Below are 14,596 nucleotides of genomic sequence, written 5' to 3' on the forward strand. Positions count from 1 at the left end.
TTTCATTTCTCTCAATCTGCTTAGAATGAGATTCCTATCAGTCACTTTTGTCCTGCTTTTTATCTCAAGGTAACTTAAGTTTAATGTAACATTTCTTAAATATTTTCTTAGGGTCACCTTTATTTTTGGGGTCGGCCTGAAACCTATGTTTAAGACTAAATTTAAGTCTTCAATGAACATACAAATGTTAGTATTTTCAAAACAGGGACATAACCTCATTCTAGGAATGAAAACATTGAGCAGCAATAACAAACACATAGGCATATTAACTTCTCTCTGACTGTACCAGAGATCATCCAAAATTCCTATACTTTCTCCCACTGAATCTGGAAACTGACTGCCATAGCCGGATCAGTAGTTGTCATAAAACACATCAAATCCTTACCTTTACATCAGCAATCAGAGCATCTTCATCTTCTATCCCTGTGGGGACACATTTCTTGTGCAGTGGCAGAGACTCCAACTTATCTACAAGGCAGCGAAGGCCTTCAAGCTCAAAATGGGTCAGATGCACTTGCCTGTCCTTTCGGGGAGCACACTGGGGATCCCACACTTGTCCATTGTGGGATCCCCGGCTAGAGTCAGAAGATGAGTCCCCAGACAAAGTTTTCTTCAGACTTGGAAGACTTCGGCAGGTTTTGCCCAGTCCATCATAATCCAGGTTGACCCCATTCGCGACAGGACTAGTGAGGACAGAACGCCTGCTGCTCAAGCGTCGGGGTTCTCGATCCACTGCTTCCTCATCCCCATTCCCAGACTCCAACCCATTTAACTCCAAATCTACCAATATGAAGAAAAAATGCAGTAAGAACATTTCACTTTGCCATGTGATCAGCAAGAGAAATAGGTGGCATGACAGGGGCCTTGAGGCTATAAATGACAAAATCACCACATTTTAAAAAATGGTCTATCTTTATGCCAACCCATTTGTCCACTGCTGAAAATCACAGTTACAGGTAAAAACAGGATCCTGACCTAAGAGGACATCTAGGTAACAGTCAATTGGATTTTTTAAAGTTTGGGTAGGACCTAGTCTTTGAACTGTGTACTAGAAATCAGTTACTTATCAAAGTGGTTGTAAGTGAGTTTCAAGTTAAAGCTTGAATCTGGGATTATAATTTCATTACCTTTTAAAAGAGAAGACAGGAAGAAGCACATATCATTAAAAAATAGTTTTAGCCTGGATAACATAATGAGACCCCATCTCTACATTAAACAAATTAGCTGCATATAGTGATGCATGCCTGTGGTCCCAGATACTAGGGAGGGTGAGGTGGGAAGACTGCTTGAGCCTGGGAGGTTGAGGCTGCAGTGAGCTGTGATCATACTACTGCACTCCAGTCTGGGCAAGAGAGTGAGACCCTGTCTCAAACAAACAAACCAACAAAAAAAATCAAACTTTTTTTTTGGGTCGAAAGTTTTGGTCTTAAAATTAAGCTTTGGAGTTGAAATCCTAACAACATAAATAACAAAACAAAGTGACTATTTTTGAAAAGGAAGATTTTGATAGTCAAAACACAGTGATAATGTTCACTGGTCTATTATAATTTAGAAAATGCAAGAAGATGCAAAGCAGTAAATATGTCATCCCTTATCCCTCCACCCTACGATAACAACTGAACAGTACAATATATTTTCTTTCTATGTTTTAATGGATGTGTATTATTAGATGTGGGTTTTTTTTTTTTTTTTTAAATGTTGTGGTTTGTTTGTTTGGAGACAGGGTCTCACTCTGTTGCCCAGGCTGGAGTGCAGTGATGCAATCATGGCTCACTGCAACCTCAACTTCCTGGGCTCAAGCAATCCTCCCACATTAGCCTCCCAAAGAGCTGGGACCACAGACATGCACCACCACACTCAGCTAATTTTTTAAATTTTTGTAGAGACAGGTTCTGGTCATGTTGCCCAGGCTCATCTCAACCTCCTGGGGTTAGGTGCGCCTTCCACCTTGGTTTCCTAAAGTGCTGAGATTACAGGCATGAGCCACCATGCCTGGTCTATATGTGTTTTGTTGGTCACTTTTTGAGATAGGGGTGTCACTATGTTGCCTAAGCTGGTCTTGAACTCTTGGACTCAAGTGATCCTCCTGCCTCAGCCTCCCAAATAGCTGGGACTACAGGTGCACACCACAGTGCCTAGCTCTATTAGATTTATTTTTAAACAAGATTAAGATCATGCTGTTTATACAATTCTGTATCCTGCTTTCATATATTGAGTGAACATTTTTTATTTTCTTATTTATTTTGAGACGGAGTCTCACTCTGTCACCCAGGCTGGAGTGCACATGCACGATCTCGGCTCACTGCAACCTCTGCCTCCTGGGTTCAAGCGATTCTCCTGCTACAGCCTCGCGAGTACCTGGGACTACAAGCATGTGACACCATGCCCGGTTAATTTTTGTATTTTTTAGTAGAGACAGGTTTCACCATGTTGGCCTGGCTGGTCTCGAACTCCTGACCTCGTGATCTGTCCGCCTTGGCCTCCCAAAGTGCTGGGATTACAGGTGTGAGGCACCGCGCCCAGCCCATTTTTTATTTTCAACTGAGAATACAAACTATGAGTAAAATTATGCAGTAAAAGTAAAATGCTAAAGCAAAAAGTATCTTGCTTGGATTAAAGATTGCGTAAGAACATGTGATCCCAGGATATTATGGTGTTGAGTCCTTACCAATTTCAGACATAGAAGGAGTCTAAAAATGTATACTGAAACTACACTGTCATCTAATTAAAATATTTCTCTGATAGATGTTGGGGTAACCTGAAAGCACAGAGATTAAGAGCATAAACTGTAGAGTCTGACCAACCTAGTTTAAGCTGTGAAGCTGAACCAGGCTGGTCAGACTCTAAAAGCTGTGGCTTTGCCACTTACTAACTTTAAGATCATGGACAAGTTTTCAAATATCCTTGAACCTTAATGTTCTCATTTGTAAAATGAGGATAATAATACCTACCTCTCAGGTAATAATAAGAATTTAATAAATGTAAACTGCTTAGTATAGTGCCTAGAATATAACAGGTTATTTTGATGATGTAGTCCTAGTTTTTATTGTGCCAAAGACCATTCTTTATACAATAAAACACATTAGACAACCAGGCCAGGTGTGGTGGCTCACACCTGTAATCCCAATGCTTTGGGAGGTGGAGGCAGGAGGACAGCTTGAGGCCAGGAGTTTGAGACCAGCCTGGGCAACACAGCAAAATCTCATCTCTACAGAAAGTAAGAATTAGCTGGGTGTAGTGGTGTGTGCTTGTAATCCTAGCTACTCAGGAGGGGGACTGCTTGAGCCCAGGAGTTTAAGGTTACAGTGAGCTATGATCATGCCACTGCAATTCAACTTGGATGACAGGGTAAGGCCCTGTCTCTAAAACAAAAACAAAAAAGCGTATTAGACAACTGATCATCTTTCTTTCTTTCTTTTTTTTTTTTTTTCGTGACAGGGTCTCACTCTGTTGCCCAGGTTGGAGTGCAGTGGCATGATCTCGGTTCATAGCAGCCTCGACCTCCTGGGCTCCAGCGGATCCTCCCACCTCAGCCTCCTGAGCAGCTGGGACTCAAGCCACCATGCCTGGCCAATTTTCTGTAGTTTCTGTAGAGATGGGGTTTCACCATGTTGCCCAGGCTGGTCTAGAACTCCTGGGCTCAAGCCATTTGCCCACTTTGGCCTCCCAAAGTGCTAGGATTACAGGCGTGAACCAGCATGTCCCACTTGATCACCCTTGAGGAGCTAAGTAATAGCAACTCAGACAAAGACCAGATCCAGAGTATTTCATTTGGCCATTAACTCACATCTGGGTAGGTAATTGGTATTCAATTCCAATGAATGAATTTGGTACTTCCAAGTAGATGAATTAAAAAACCAAGAACATATTGAGTGACAGCCTACTGAGTATTTCGGGCCTCACCCTCAGTCCTAAGTGGTGTCTTCAAAGTTCCTATAGGCAGAATACTCACCCATGCTGAGGGACTCTTTCTGAAATTCCTTGGTTAGGTGGGAACGGTTGGTTATGCAGTACACATAGCGCTCCAACACATACCAACACATCTCATAGTAGAATGGATAGCGAAACTTATTTGGAACCTACAGAGGAATATAATAGAGAAAAGATGACCATTTTCAAGGAAAGAGAGTACAACAAACGGAATCACTGCAATCATTAACCCAGGAAATACTCTCACCAGTCAACCTGCAAACCCAGCTTGGCATCTGAAGCAAAAACTTAAGTAGAACCATCAACTTAGAAAATGTTGGTCTTGAGAAATAATCACTAAAGATAAAGGGTACTTAGGAGGCCCAGATGGGTGGATCACTTGAGGTCAGGAGTTCATGACCAGCCTGACCAACATGGTGAAATCCTGCCTCTACTAAAAATACAAAAATCAGCCAGGTGTGGTGGTGCATACCTTGTAATCCCAGCTACTCAGAAGGCTGAGGAATGAGAATCACTTGAACCTGGGAGGCGGAGGTTGCAGTGAGCTGAGATCATGCCTCTGCACTCCAGTCTAGGCTACAGAGTGAGACTCTGTCTTCAAAAAAACCAAAACAAAAAAAAACACCCCAAAAAACGGTACTTGAGGAAGACCATTTAGAACCACCAAGAAACTGTCTTGGTTAAGTGGGAAGGCATCAAAATGAAAGTTTGGGTTTTGGGAAAGAGTAAAATGTAAGAGTAAGACACAAATACTTGAGAAAAAGGTATGCAAAGTACCCTTGCTTTACTATGTTTGCCCCTGAATCAGAAGGCCATGGAACAAAGAATCTCATGGAAAAACAGGACATGAGATGAAGTGACATGTTAATATTATGTAATTACATATACTAAAGTTTGACTAGAGACTCACTCTCAGACCGTGTCTAGTCTAGGGCACCAGGATGGGTATTTTCCCCACTACTGATGCTGTTTGCCTGCCTCAAACTTTGTAGTCTGCCAAAATGGTATGTCCACAAACCAGATTAACGTTCCATATGACCTAATCAATCACTATCTTAATTTTCTTTCCATTCTCCCCAAAAGAGCATTTTCATTATTATTTCAGCTGGATACTAATTTTAAAAAGTACTCTTCAGATATATCACAGTCCAGGAAAGGACAAATCAGCACAGATTAATGAGAGACCAATGATGGGGACTATCCTAAATATATTTTGTTGCCTTTTTTTTTTTTGGAGATGGAGTCTTGCTCTGTCGCCCAGGCTGGAGTGCAGTGGCCGGATCTCAGCTCACTGCAAGCTCCGCCTCCCGGGTTCATGCCATTCTCCTGCCTCAGCCTCCCGAATAGCTGGGACTACAGGCGCCCACCACCGCGCCCGGCTAGTTTTTTGTATTTTTTAGTAGAGACGGGGTTTCACCGTGTTAGCCAGGATGGTCTCGATCTCCTGACCTCATGATCCGCCCATCTCGGCCTCCCAAAGTGCTGGGATTACAGGCTTGAGCCACCACGCCCGGCCTTGTTGCCTTTTTTAAAAACCATTTTTTAAACTTTTATTTTTAGAGGCAGGGTCTTGCTCTTTCACCCAGGCTATCATCCCCCCACCAAAGCCTCCCCAGTAGCTGAGATTACAGGTGTGTGCCACCACACCTGGCTAATTTATTAACCCATTTCTCTTTTAGAAAATAAAAGAGCAGCTCACGGCCAGCGCTCATTTAATTTTACATAAACGTGCTTTTTGATGCTGAAGGAAATCTGATTTTCAAGGTGAGAATAAAATATAAAAACTGTCCTTGGAGTTATTTCTAAACAAAACAGCAGGACAGTCTGAATCATCAGGATTGTCTATTTCAGAAAAATCGGATCCATGAAATGAATCTTTGGCCAAAAACTGTTCATGAATGATATATTATTTGGGTTCAAGTGATTCTCCTGCCTCAGACTCCTGAATAGCTGGGATTACAGGCGGGTGCCCCTACACCCAGCTAATTGTTATTTTAAATTAATTAATTATTTTTACTATTTTCTGACATGGAGTTTTGCTCTTGCTGCCCAGGCTGGACTACAATGGTGCAATCTCGGCTCACTGCAACCTCTACCTCCTGGGTTCAAGCGATTCTCCTGCCTCAGCCTCCCAAGTAGCTGGGATTACTGGTGTGCACCAACACGCCCAGCTAATTTTTGTATTTTTAGTAGAGACGTGGTTTCACCATCTTGGCCAGGCTGGTCTCGAACTCCTGACCTCAGGTGATCTACCCACCTTGGCCTCCCAAAGTGCTGGGATTACAGGCATGAGCCACTGCACCCAGCTATATTTATTTAGAGTTTCGCTCTTGTTGCCCAGGTTGTAGTCCAATGGCGTAATCTTGGCTCACCGCAACCTGCACCTCTGAGTTCAAGCGATTTTCCTGCCTCAGCCTCCCGAGTAGCTGGGATTACAGGCATGCGCCACCACGCGGGACTAATTTTGTATTTTTAGTAGAGACACGCTTTCTCCATGTTGGTCAGACTGGTTTTGAACTCCAGACGTCAGGTGATCCACCTGCCTTGGCCTCCCAAAGTGCTAGGATTACAGGTGTGAGCCAGCGCGCCTGGCCAATTGTATTTTTAGTAGAGACGGGGTTTCACCATGTTGGCCAGGCTGGTCTTGAACTCCTGACCTCCAGTGATTTGCCTGCCTCAGCCTCCCAAAGTGCTGGGATTACAGGCGTAAGCCACCATGCCCGGACAAGAATGATGTTAACATCATGCACAGGAATGCTACGTTTTCTAGGATCTGACATTTTCAGCAATCAAGAATAACTATATTTTGTAAGCGGAAATAGCACTACTAAAAACAGAATGCTATAAATAGATTGATATCTTTTTTTTTCAAAGTCAGTATACTGGAGTGATGCGAAAATAATAGTGAGATAGTTCATGACAAAGTTATCCTGGGGTAAATGCTGCAGCCGCCGGGCGTGGTGGCTCACACCTATAATCCCAGCACTTTGGGAGGCTGAGGTGGGCAGATCACGAGGTCAGGAGATAGAGACCATCCTGGCTAACACAGTGAAATCTCGTCTCTATTAAAAACACAAGAAAATTAGCCGTGCCTGGTGGCGGGCGCCTATAGTGCCTGCTACTCGGGAGGCTGAGGCAGGAAAATGGCATGAACCCGGGAGGTGGAGCTTGCAGTGAGCAGAGATCACGCCACTGCACTCCAGCCTGGGCGACAGAGCAAGACTCTGTCTCAAAAAAAAAAAAGAGTTTGAGACTGGCCTGGTGAAACCCCAACTCTACTAGAAATACAAAAATTAGCGTGGTGGCGCATGCCTGTAATCTCAGCTACTCGGAACGCTGGGATAGGAGAATCGCTTGAACCTGGGAGGTGGAGGTTGCAGTGAGCTGAGATCACGCCACTGCATGCCAGTTTGGACAACAACAGCGAAACCGTGTCTCAAAGAAAAAAAATAAAAAATAAAAATTGCAGGTGCCAAGTGCCACTGGTGAGTATTATTGGGGAAAATTGGAAAGGGGTTAATTTTTGGTAGGGATAGGGTCTCACTATGTTGTCCAGGCTGGTCTCAAACTCCTGGGATTAAGTGATCCTTCACTTCAAACTCCCAAAAAGTGCTTGGGATTACAGGCATGAACCACTGTGCCTGGACATACAGCTTTCTTTTAGAGAGGTCGTATTTCAAAAGGATAAGCCAAATGATACTTTTAAGATTGTTTTGAATACGCAGCTCCTGAGAATGTTCCCATCTCCTCCCATATTGTAGGAATGACTTCACCTACCCCTTTTCAAACTCTGTATCAGGTAGTCTTCCTGAATCACGGAGAACTAGATAGGAGTCCCTTTTCAAAAACTGTCACCAGGCCACAGGGCATCAGTGGGGACTAAGGAGATCACTCTCCCCATGGCAAGGCAGGAGAGATGTACTTTTCATGTCAGACCCAATCAGTTTTCTAATGCGTAGTAGCCAGACCCTGAATCTGGGTTCTTATGTGGCTAAAACTTCAACAACTAGAAGAATGACTCTCTTACACAAAAGTAAAATTAATTTATTTCTGACTAAAGGAGACAGAGGAGAGAGACAACAACCAATAGGTACTTGGTCCCTCAAAATTAAATATAATACACTATGCCTCTCCATTAGCCTTTTAAGTGTAGCAACATTTTCTGGAAGGGTTTTTATTAGTTCAGGACAACTCCAAATTCTGAAGCCCTCTGGAAATCAGCTGAAAGCTGAGTAATAATGACAGTTTTAAAAGAAGAAGAGTCTGGGCATAGTGGCTCATGCCCATGGTCCCAAGACTTTGGGGGCCTGAGGCCGGAGGATTGCTTGAACCCAGGAGTTCGAGACCAGCCTGGGCAGCTTAGTAAAACCTCATCTCCACAAAAAAATAAAAAAATTAGCCAGGTGTGGTGGTGTGTGTCTGTGGTCCCAGCTACTTAGGAGGCTGAGGCAGGCGGATCACTTGAGCCTAGGAGGCTGAGGCTGCAATGAGCTGAGATCATGCCACTGCACTCCAGCCTGGGCGACAGAGGGAGACCCTGTGTCAAAAATAAATAAATAAATAAAAAAGAAAGAAAAAAGGAAGAAAATATGAAATACAGGCATTAAAATTTTGAGTTTTTGCTTGTAACTTATAAGACTGTATTAATCAAAGCCAAGAGATACCACATACCCAACCTGACCCCATTACATTTTACTTATGCTGCATATCAATTTCTAAGACTGGGTTAGCATTTTTTGGAAAGAATTTTTAAAACTCCCCATTATAAAATTATTGAGCCTTTAAGCACTATTAGAATAATTACCAACACTTAAGTAATAGTAAATTTCTACTTTGGTATGGCAAAAGTGACCAGAACATTGTCTTGTTTGTAACATGCTTTGTATTTCTTTGGTAAAGCATTCCCTATACATTCTCTTAACTTTATAGAGATTTGTATAACTTTATAGAGATTAGTAACATATCAAATGAATGCCAGGTTGACATTTTCACATAAAAAGTTGGTATGGAAAGCAATAAAAAATTGCTGTGTGTACAAATATACGAAACACAATGAAATTTTATGGGACTACAGAAAGATTTTCTTTATTTGAAATTAAATAAGCCATTCTTAGAAAAAATAGAAAAACAATTGATTAGACACTGAAATTTTTGATAAAGTTTAGGAATCAGATAAATCAAGATGAGTTTTTCCCAGTTAAGAGTTTGTAGGACTCTTTTTTCCATTTATTTATTTGTTTGTTTGTTTGTTTATTTTTTGAGACAGAGTTTCGCTCTTATTGCCCAGGCTGGAGTGCAATGGTGCAATCTCGGCTCACTGCAACCTCCGCCTCCTGGGTTCAAACAATTCTCCTGTCTCAGCCTCCCAAGTAGCTGGGATTACAGGCATGTGCCACCATGCCTGGCTAATTTTGTATTTTCAGTAGAGACAGGGTTTCTTCATGTTGGTCAGGCTGGTCTCAACTTTCCGACCTCAGGTGATCCACCCGCCTCGGCCTCCCAAAGTGCCTGGATTACAGGTGTGAGCTACTGTGCCCGGCCTTTTTTAAAATTTTTTTCTCTTATTTTTCTTCTCTTTATGCAGAAAACTCTTCATGCAGGGATAAGGTGCTCACTTTATGTTACTGAATATATATTTTCCTTTACTTCCCTGAAACTGAACCAGTTAAGCCCCAGGTATAAGAGTCATCTTTAGCCACAAAAAGTGAATGCACTCTAAAAACTAATTTTCAGACTGAATCTTAAAATGGGTACATAATTACCTCTAAGAATGACAGAGAGTTAAATGGGAGTATTTTACTATGGAATTATATATTTTTTCTCTTTTGAAACATTTTCCCTATTTTAGAATACTTACCTGCTTTAGAATAGACACCTTTTTTTTTTTTTAATTAACAGACTGTGTCTCACTCTTCCACCCAGGCTGGAGTACAGTGGCACCATCATAGCTCGCTGCAACCTGGAACTCCTAGGTTCAAGCAATCCTCTCACTTCAGCCTCTCCAGTAGCTAGGATTACAGGCATGTGCCACCACACCCGGCTTTGTTGCCCAGGATAGTCTCAAACTCCTTGCTTCACGTACTCCTCCCACATTGGGCTCCCAAAGGGTTGGGATTACAGGCATGAGCCCCTGTGCCTGACCTGTACTTTTGTTACTCTTAACAAATAAACAGAAATGTACTTTTATAAAATGTCTTGAAGAAGCACTGGCTTCCTATCTTAATTCTACTAGTAGGGCAATTCCTGTAACTCCAACAATAATACCAATGGTGTATATAGTGATAAGTAGCTCCTACACCAAAATAAATTTTGCAAAATAGGCACCATAATGGTTTACTATTATTGCAGTACATAGGTCAGTGACCATTTCTCATAAGAGTTGTGAATTCTTCATTAATTGCTATTTTTAAATTTTTAATACTTTTAATTCTACCAAAAGGTTTCAAGAGCAGCACCATAATACTTCTACGCTCTTCTCTGCAATTCTCCAACTGTTAACATTTCCCCATGTTTGCTGATCTTCATACTAGCTTAGTATTCTGCTAAGCTACTTGAGTAACTTAACAAACATCGCAACCCCCAAATATTCTAATTGCTGTTTAATCCCAGTATCATCTATACTTTCATATATGATTCAGCCCTTACCAATTAGAATTCTGCTACACAATAAGCCCTCGTTCTCTACGATGGAGGCTAGCCAGCAAACAACACTTAGTGGATTTGGCCTGCTGCCTCTTTTTATGATTCCTGTGAACTAAGAGTGTTTTTTACCTTTTTTTTTTTCTCCGGGTCAGACAGGTAATGTGCTGACGTGTTAATAGTAACAAGGTTCAAGGGTGGCATCTTTCACATACGTGCACGAACACCTAATCATCATGATCATGAACTATAAAAGGATCACTTTTTACATTTTTTAATGGTTGAAAAAAAATTTAAGAGTATTCTGTGACATGTTAAAGTTATGTGAAATTCAACTTTCAGTGTCTTTGAATAACATGTTGTGTTATTTGAGCCATACTCATTTGTTTAAGTATTTCATGCTACAAGGTAGGGTTAAACAGTCACAACAGATACTTTATGACCTATGAAGCCTAAAATATTTACTATCTGGTCCTTTGCAGAAAAAGTTTGTCAACTCTTGCCTTGAGGTATCCATTGTACATAATAAATTAACTTTTTTCTATGCCTCTAGAATGGTATCAGCTGTGTATCATCCTAGGGAAAACTGAGAAAATAAGATATACAAATTATTTTATTTTGGGCTTAATTCTCTCTTAAAACCGCAGGTGAGAAAAATAGCATATACATTTATATAATTAAAGTAAGATGCTTTGAGTATAGTCATCAGTGTAGAAAAAGATACATGAATTTAAAGTTCTAAAACTTGAGTTAAGCCCCATTACACCAAATTATTCTGTGAGCATAAAAATGAAACACACGGCTCAAGAGATTACCAGAGGTCCATGTCCGGCCTTATAAAAATCCAAGATACTGCTGGATGCAGTAGCTCACACCTGTAATCCCAGCACTTTAGGAGGCCAAAGCGGGCAGATCACTTGAGCCCAAGAGTTCCAGACGAGCCTGGGCAACATAGCCAAAAACCTATCTCCAAAAAATACAAAAAAAATTAGTTGGGTGTGGTGGCGTGTGCCTGTAGTCCCAGCTACCTGGGAGGCTGAGGTGGGAGGATCAATTGAGCCCAGGGAGGTTGAGGCTGCAGTGAGCCATGACTGTGCCATTGCACACCAGCATGGGCAACAGAGTGAGACTCTGTCCCAAAAATTAAAAGAAAAATTGTTACTTTTCTCCCATTCACAATGGTGTTGGCTAAAAAATTAAGGGGGAAAAAAAAAAAAAGGAAAGAAAAATCCAAGATACCAAAAACCTCACAGAATTGAAGTCCCCAAAATTGAGTATGTAAATCATGTTAAAATTTTTATTTGGTCAGTCGCAGTGGCTCACACCTGTAATCCCAGCACTTTGGGAGGTTGAGGCTGGAGGACTGCTTGAACCAGGAGTTCTAGACTAGCCTGGGAAACGCAGCAAGACCAAGTCTCTATGAAAAAAATAAAAAATTAGTCAGCTGTGGTGTGTGCCCATAGTCCCAGCTACTTGGGAGCCTGAGGCAGAAGGATGCTTGAGCCTGGGAGGTTGAGGCTGCAGTCATCCGTGATCACGCCACTGCACTCTAGCCTGGAAAACAGAACAAGATTCTGCCTTTAAAAAAAAATACATTAAATTTAAAATTTTGTGTGTTCCCAAAATGTCAACACTGCATTTTAACTGAAAGAAAAATGGAAGTTCTGACAAACCATGAATGAATCTCTTGTAACATCTATCTTAACTGGAGTAAACCTCTTCACATCCAACTGTTATATAAGATTACTTACCCGTGTCCGATCTTCAATGTTGTATATTTTTAACTGCATAGGGATGTTGAAGCTATGCAAAAAATTGCCCCCAAACACTAATGTGTCTGTAGGAGTATACACAGCATGAATCCAGCCTAGAAGAAAGGGAACAGAGGGCAGTGGCTGAAAATACACATTACAGTAAGTCTCTCTCAGAGAACTAGTATAAGACCCCTAGATCACACTCTTCACTCTGATTCTGCTTCTCAGTGGTTTGTCAAGTTAATCTCTCAAAGCCTCAATTTCCTGTATAAAACCAGGATAAATAATACTTCTTATGGTTGCTCATGAGCATTAAATGAGAAAATGCATATCAAATGCTTAGCACACAATAAACATTTACTGGAGCACCAACTATAAACCAGGCTCTGTACAAGACAGTTTACAATTCAGGGCTGTCCAATCTGTTGGCTTCCCTGGGCCACACTGGAAGAAGAATTGCTTGGGCAACACATAAAATATGCTAACATGGCCAGGCGCGGTGGCTCACGCTTATAATCCCAGCAATCTGGGAGGCCGAGGCAGGTGGATCATGAGGTGAGGAGTTCAAGACCAGTCTGGCCAACATGGTGAAACCCCATCTCTAGTAAAAACTCAAAAATTAGCTGGGCATGGTGGGGCGCTCCTGTAATCCCAGCTACTCGGGAGGCTGAGGCAGGAGAATTGCTTGAACTGGGACCTGGGAGGCAGAGGTTGCAGTGAGCCGAGACTGTGCTATTGTACTCCAGCCTGGGCCTACAGAGCGAGACTCTATCTCAAAATAAGTAAATAAATAAAATAAAATATACTAATACTAATGACAGCTGACGACCTTGAAAAAAATTGCAAAAAAAAAAAAAAAATCTCATGTTTTAAGAGGGTTTATGAATTTGCGTTAGACCACAGTCAAAGCCATCCTGGGCTGCATGAGGCCTGTGGCCTGTAGGCTGGATAAGCTTGGTTTACATGTGTTCTCATCTATATTCCTTATAACAAAATGAGACACAGATTTAATTATTTGCTCTAAACGTAGTATCTAGCAGGTAAATGCATAGTCAGAATCCTAATAGAGGTCTGTGACTCCAAAATCTGTGATCTTTATAAGCACTTACTTTGATTTAATGACTTGATCAAAAACATCCCTGACTTGAGCACTCCAGCCATTACAGCCATTCCCTAGAATATTAGGCAGCTCTTCAACATAGATTGTGTATCACCTGCAGAACAGGTCCTATCTATAGAGATTCTAAATTACTAGGGCTAATGCAGAGCCCAAACGTGTATATCCGAAAAGCCTCTACTGGCAATTCTTAACATACTTTATTGGAAAGCCACTGCCTTTTCAAACTGAAAAGAAAACAAACAAAACCTCAGCATCTACTCCATCATGACAGGAAGAAACACTGTTGTTTTCTGCAGACCCCAGCATTGTAACTATCCTTGGTGGTTATCCATCAATTTCTTTTTCATTAAGAAAAAAAGTGGCTAAATAACCCACTGTTCCCATTTTGCTTACCTGAGGGAATGACGAAGGTATAGCCCTGCTTGAGCTCAATGCGCTGACAATCTGATACCCGGTCACCCAGAAAGATGTCTCCCTGTTTCCCTGACAGCAGCCAATTCTCGTACAGCTCCAGGTTGTGGGCTGTAGGGGGGATGAGCCAGAAGACCTGTGAGTTAAAAAACTTTAGTCTGTTAACAGCCATTGACATGACCCAGTCGTCTCCCTCAACTGATAAACAGGTACAAAATTAAGACTACCAGGTAGAAGAAAGGCAAGCAATTTTCCCAGCCTATAGAACTTGACTATTTGGTAAACCTTGGAAGGTCCAAAGCAGTAGATCTTTCTTATCCTCCACTTGATCCAACAGCATTAAGGCTTCCCTGGGGTTTGACTAGGGAACCCATCCAGGACTCAGAGAGAAGAGGGACATTCATCTCATTACCTAGGCAGTCCCTTAAACACCTCTGACTGTCTGGCCTCCAGAGTCCTAAGTAGCACAGTTAATCAGGCACAGTATCTTCAAGAGACTGGCTCAGGTTTTGTCCAAGATAGTAACTAAGATCAACAGGGCTTAAAGAGATCTGAAGTAAACAAAATGACTTTTGGATTTGGAGACAGTTGTTCTGCTTAAGACTTTTTATTTGTAGATGGAGCTTCACTCTTGTAGTCCAGGCTACAGTGCAGTGGCATGATCTTGGCTCACTGCAACCTCTGCCTTCTGGGTTCAAAGGATCCTCCTGCCTCAGCCTCCAGAGTTGCTGGGACTACAGTC

At 41.8% G+C, this 14,596-nt stretch overlaps 1 protein-coding gene and 1 pseudogene across 6 annotated transcripts in view; both read right to left on the reverse strand.

Moving 5' to 3' along the window:
* The window catches only part of KDM2A (lysine demethylase 2A), a 150,030-nt gene that overhangs the window by 26,221 nt on the left and 109,213 nt on the right, over positions 1 to 14,596 (reverse strand). For all 6 annotated transcript variants that reach the window (XM_007968880.3, XM_073013035.1, XM_073012997.1 and 3 more), the window contains 4 exons: positions 13,837 to 13,990; positions 12,321 to 12,436; positions 3,953 to 4,079; positions 386 to 780 (listed from right to left, as the gene is read on the reverse strand). In XM_007968880.3, coding sequence (XP_007967071.1) covers positions 386 to 780; positions 3,953 to 4,079; positions 12,321 to 12,436; positions 13,837 to 13,990 — 792 coding nt within the window. The remainder of the gene's footprint in view (positions 1 to 385; positions 781 to 3,952; positions 4,080 to 12,320; positions 12,437 to 13,836; positions 13,991 to 14,596) is intronic.
* Positions 10,719 to 10,828, reverse strand: LOC119624654 (small nucleolar RNA U13; annotated as a pseudogene).

This window comes from Chlorocebus sabaeus, chromosome 1, assembly GCF_047675955.1.
Source record: "Chlorocebus sabaeus isolate Y175 chromosome 1, mChlSab1.0.hap1, whole genome shotgun sequence".
Classification (NCBI taxonomy): Eukaryota; Metazoa; Chordata; class Mammalia; order Primates; family Cercopithecidae; genus Chlorocebus; species Chlorocebus sabaeus.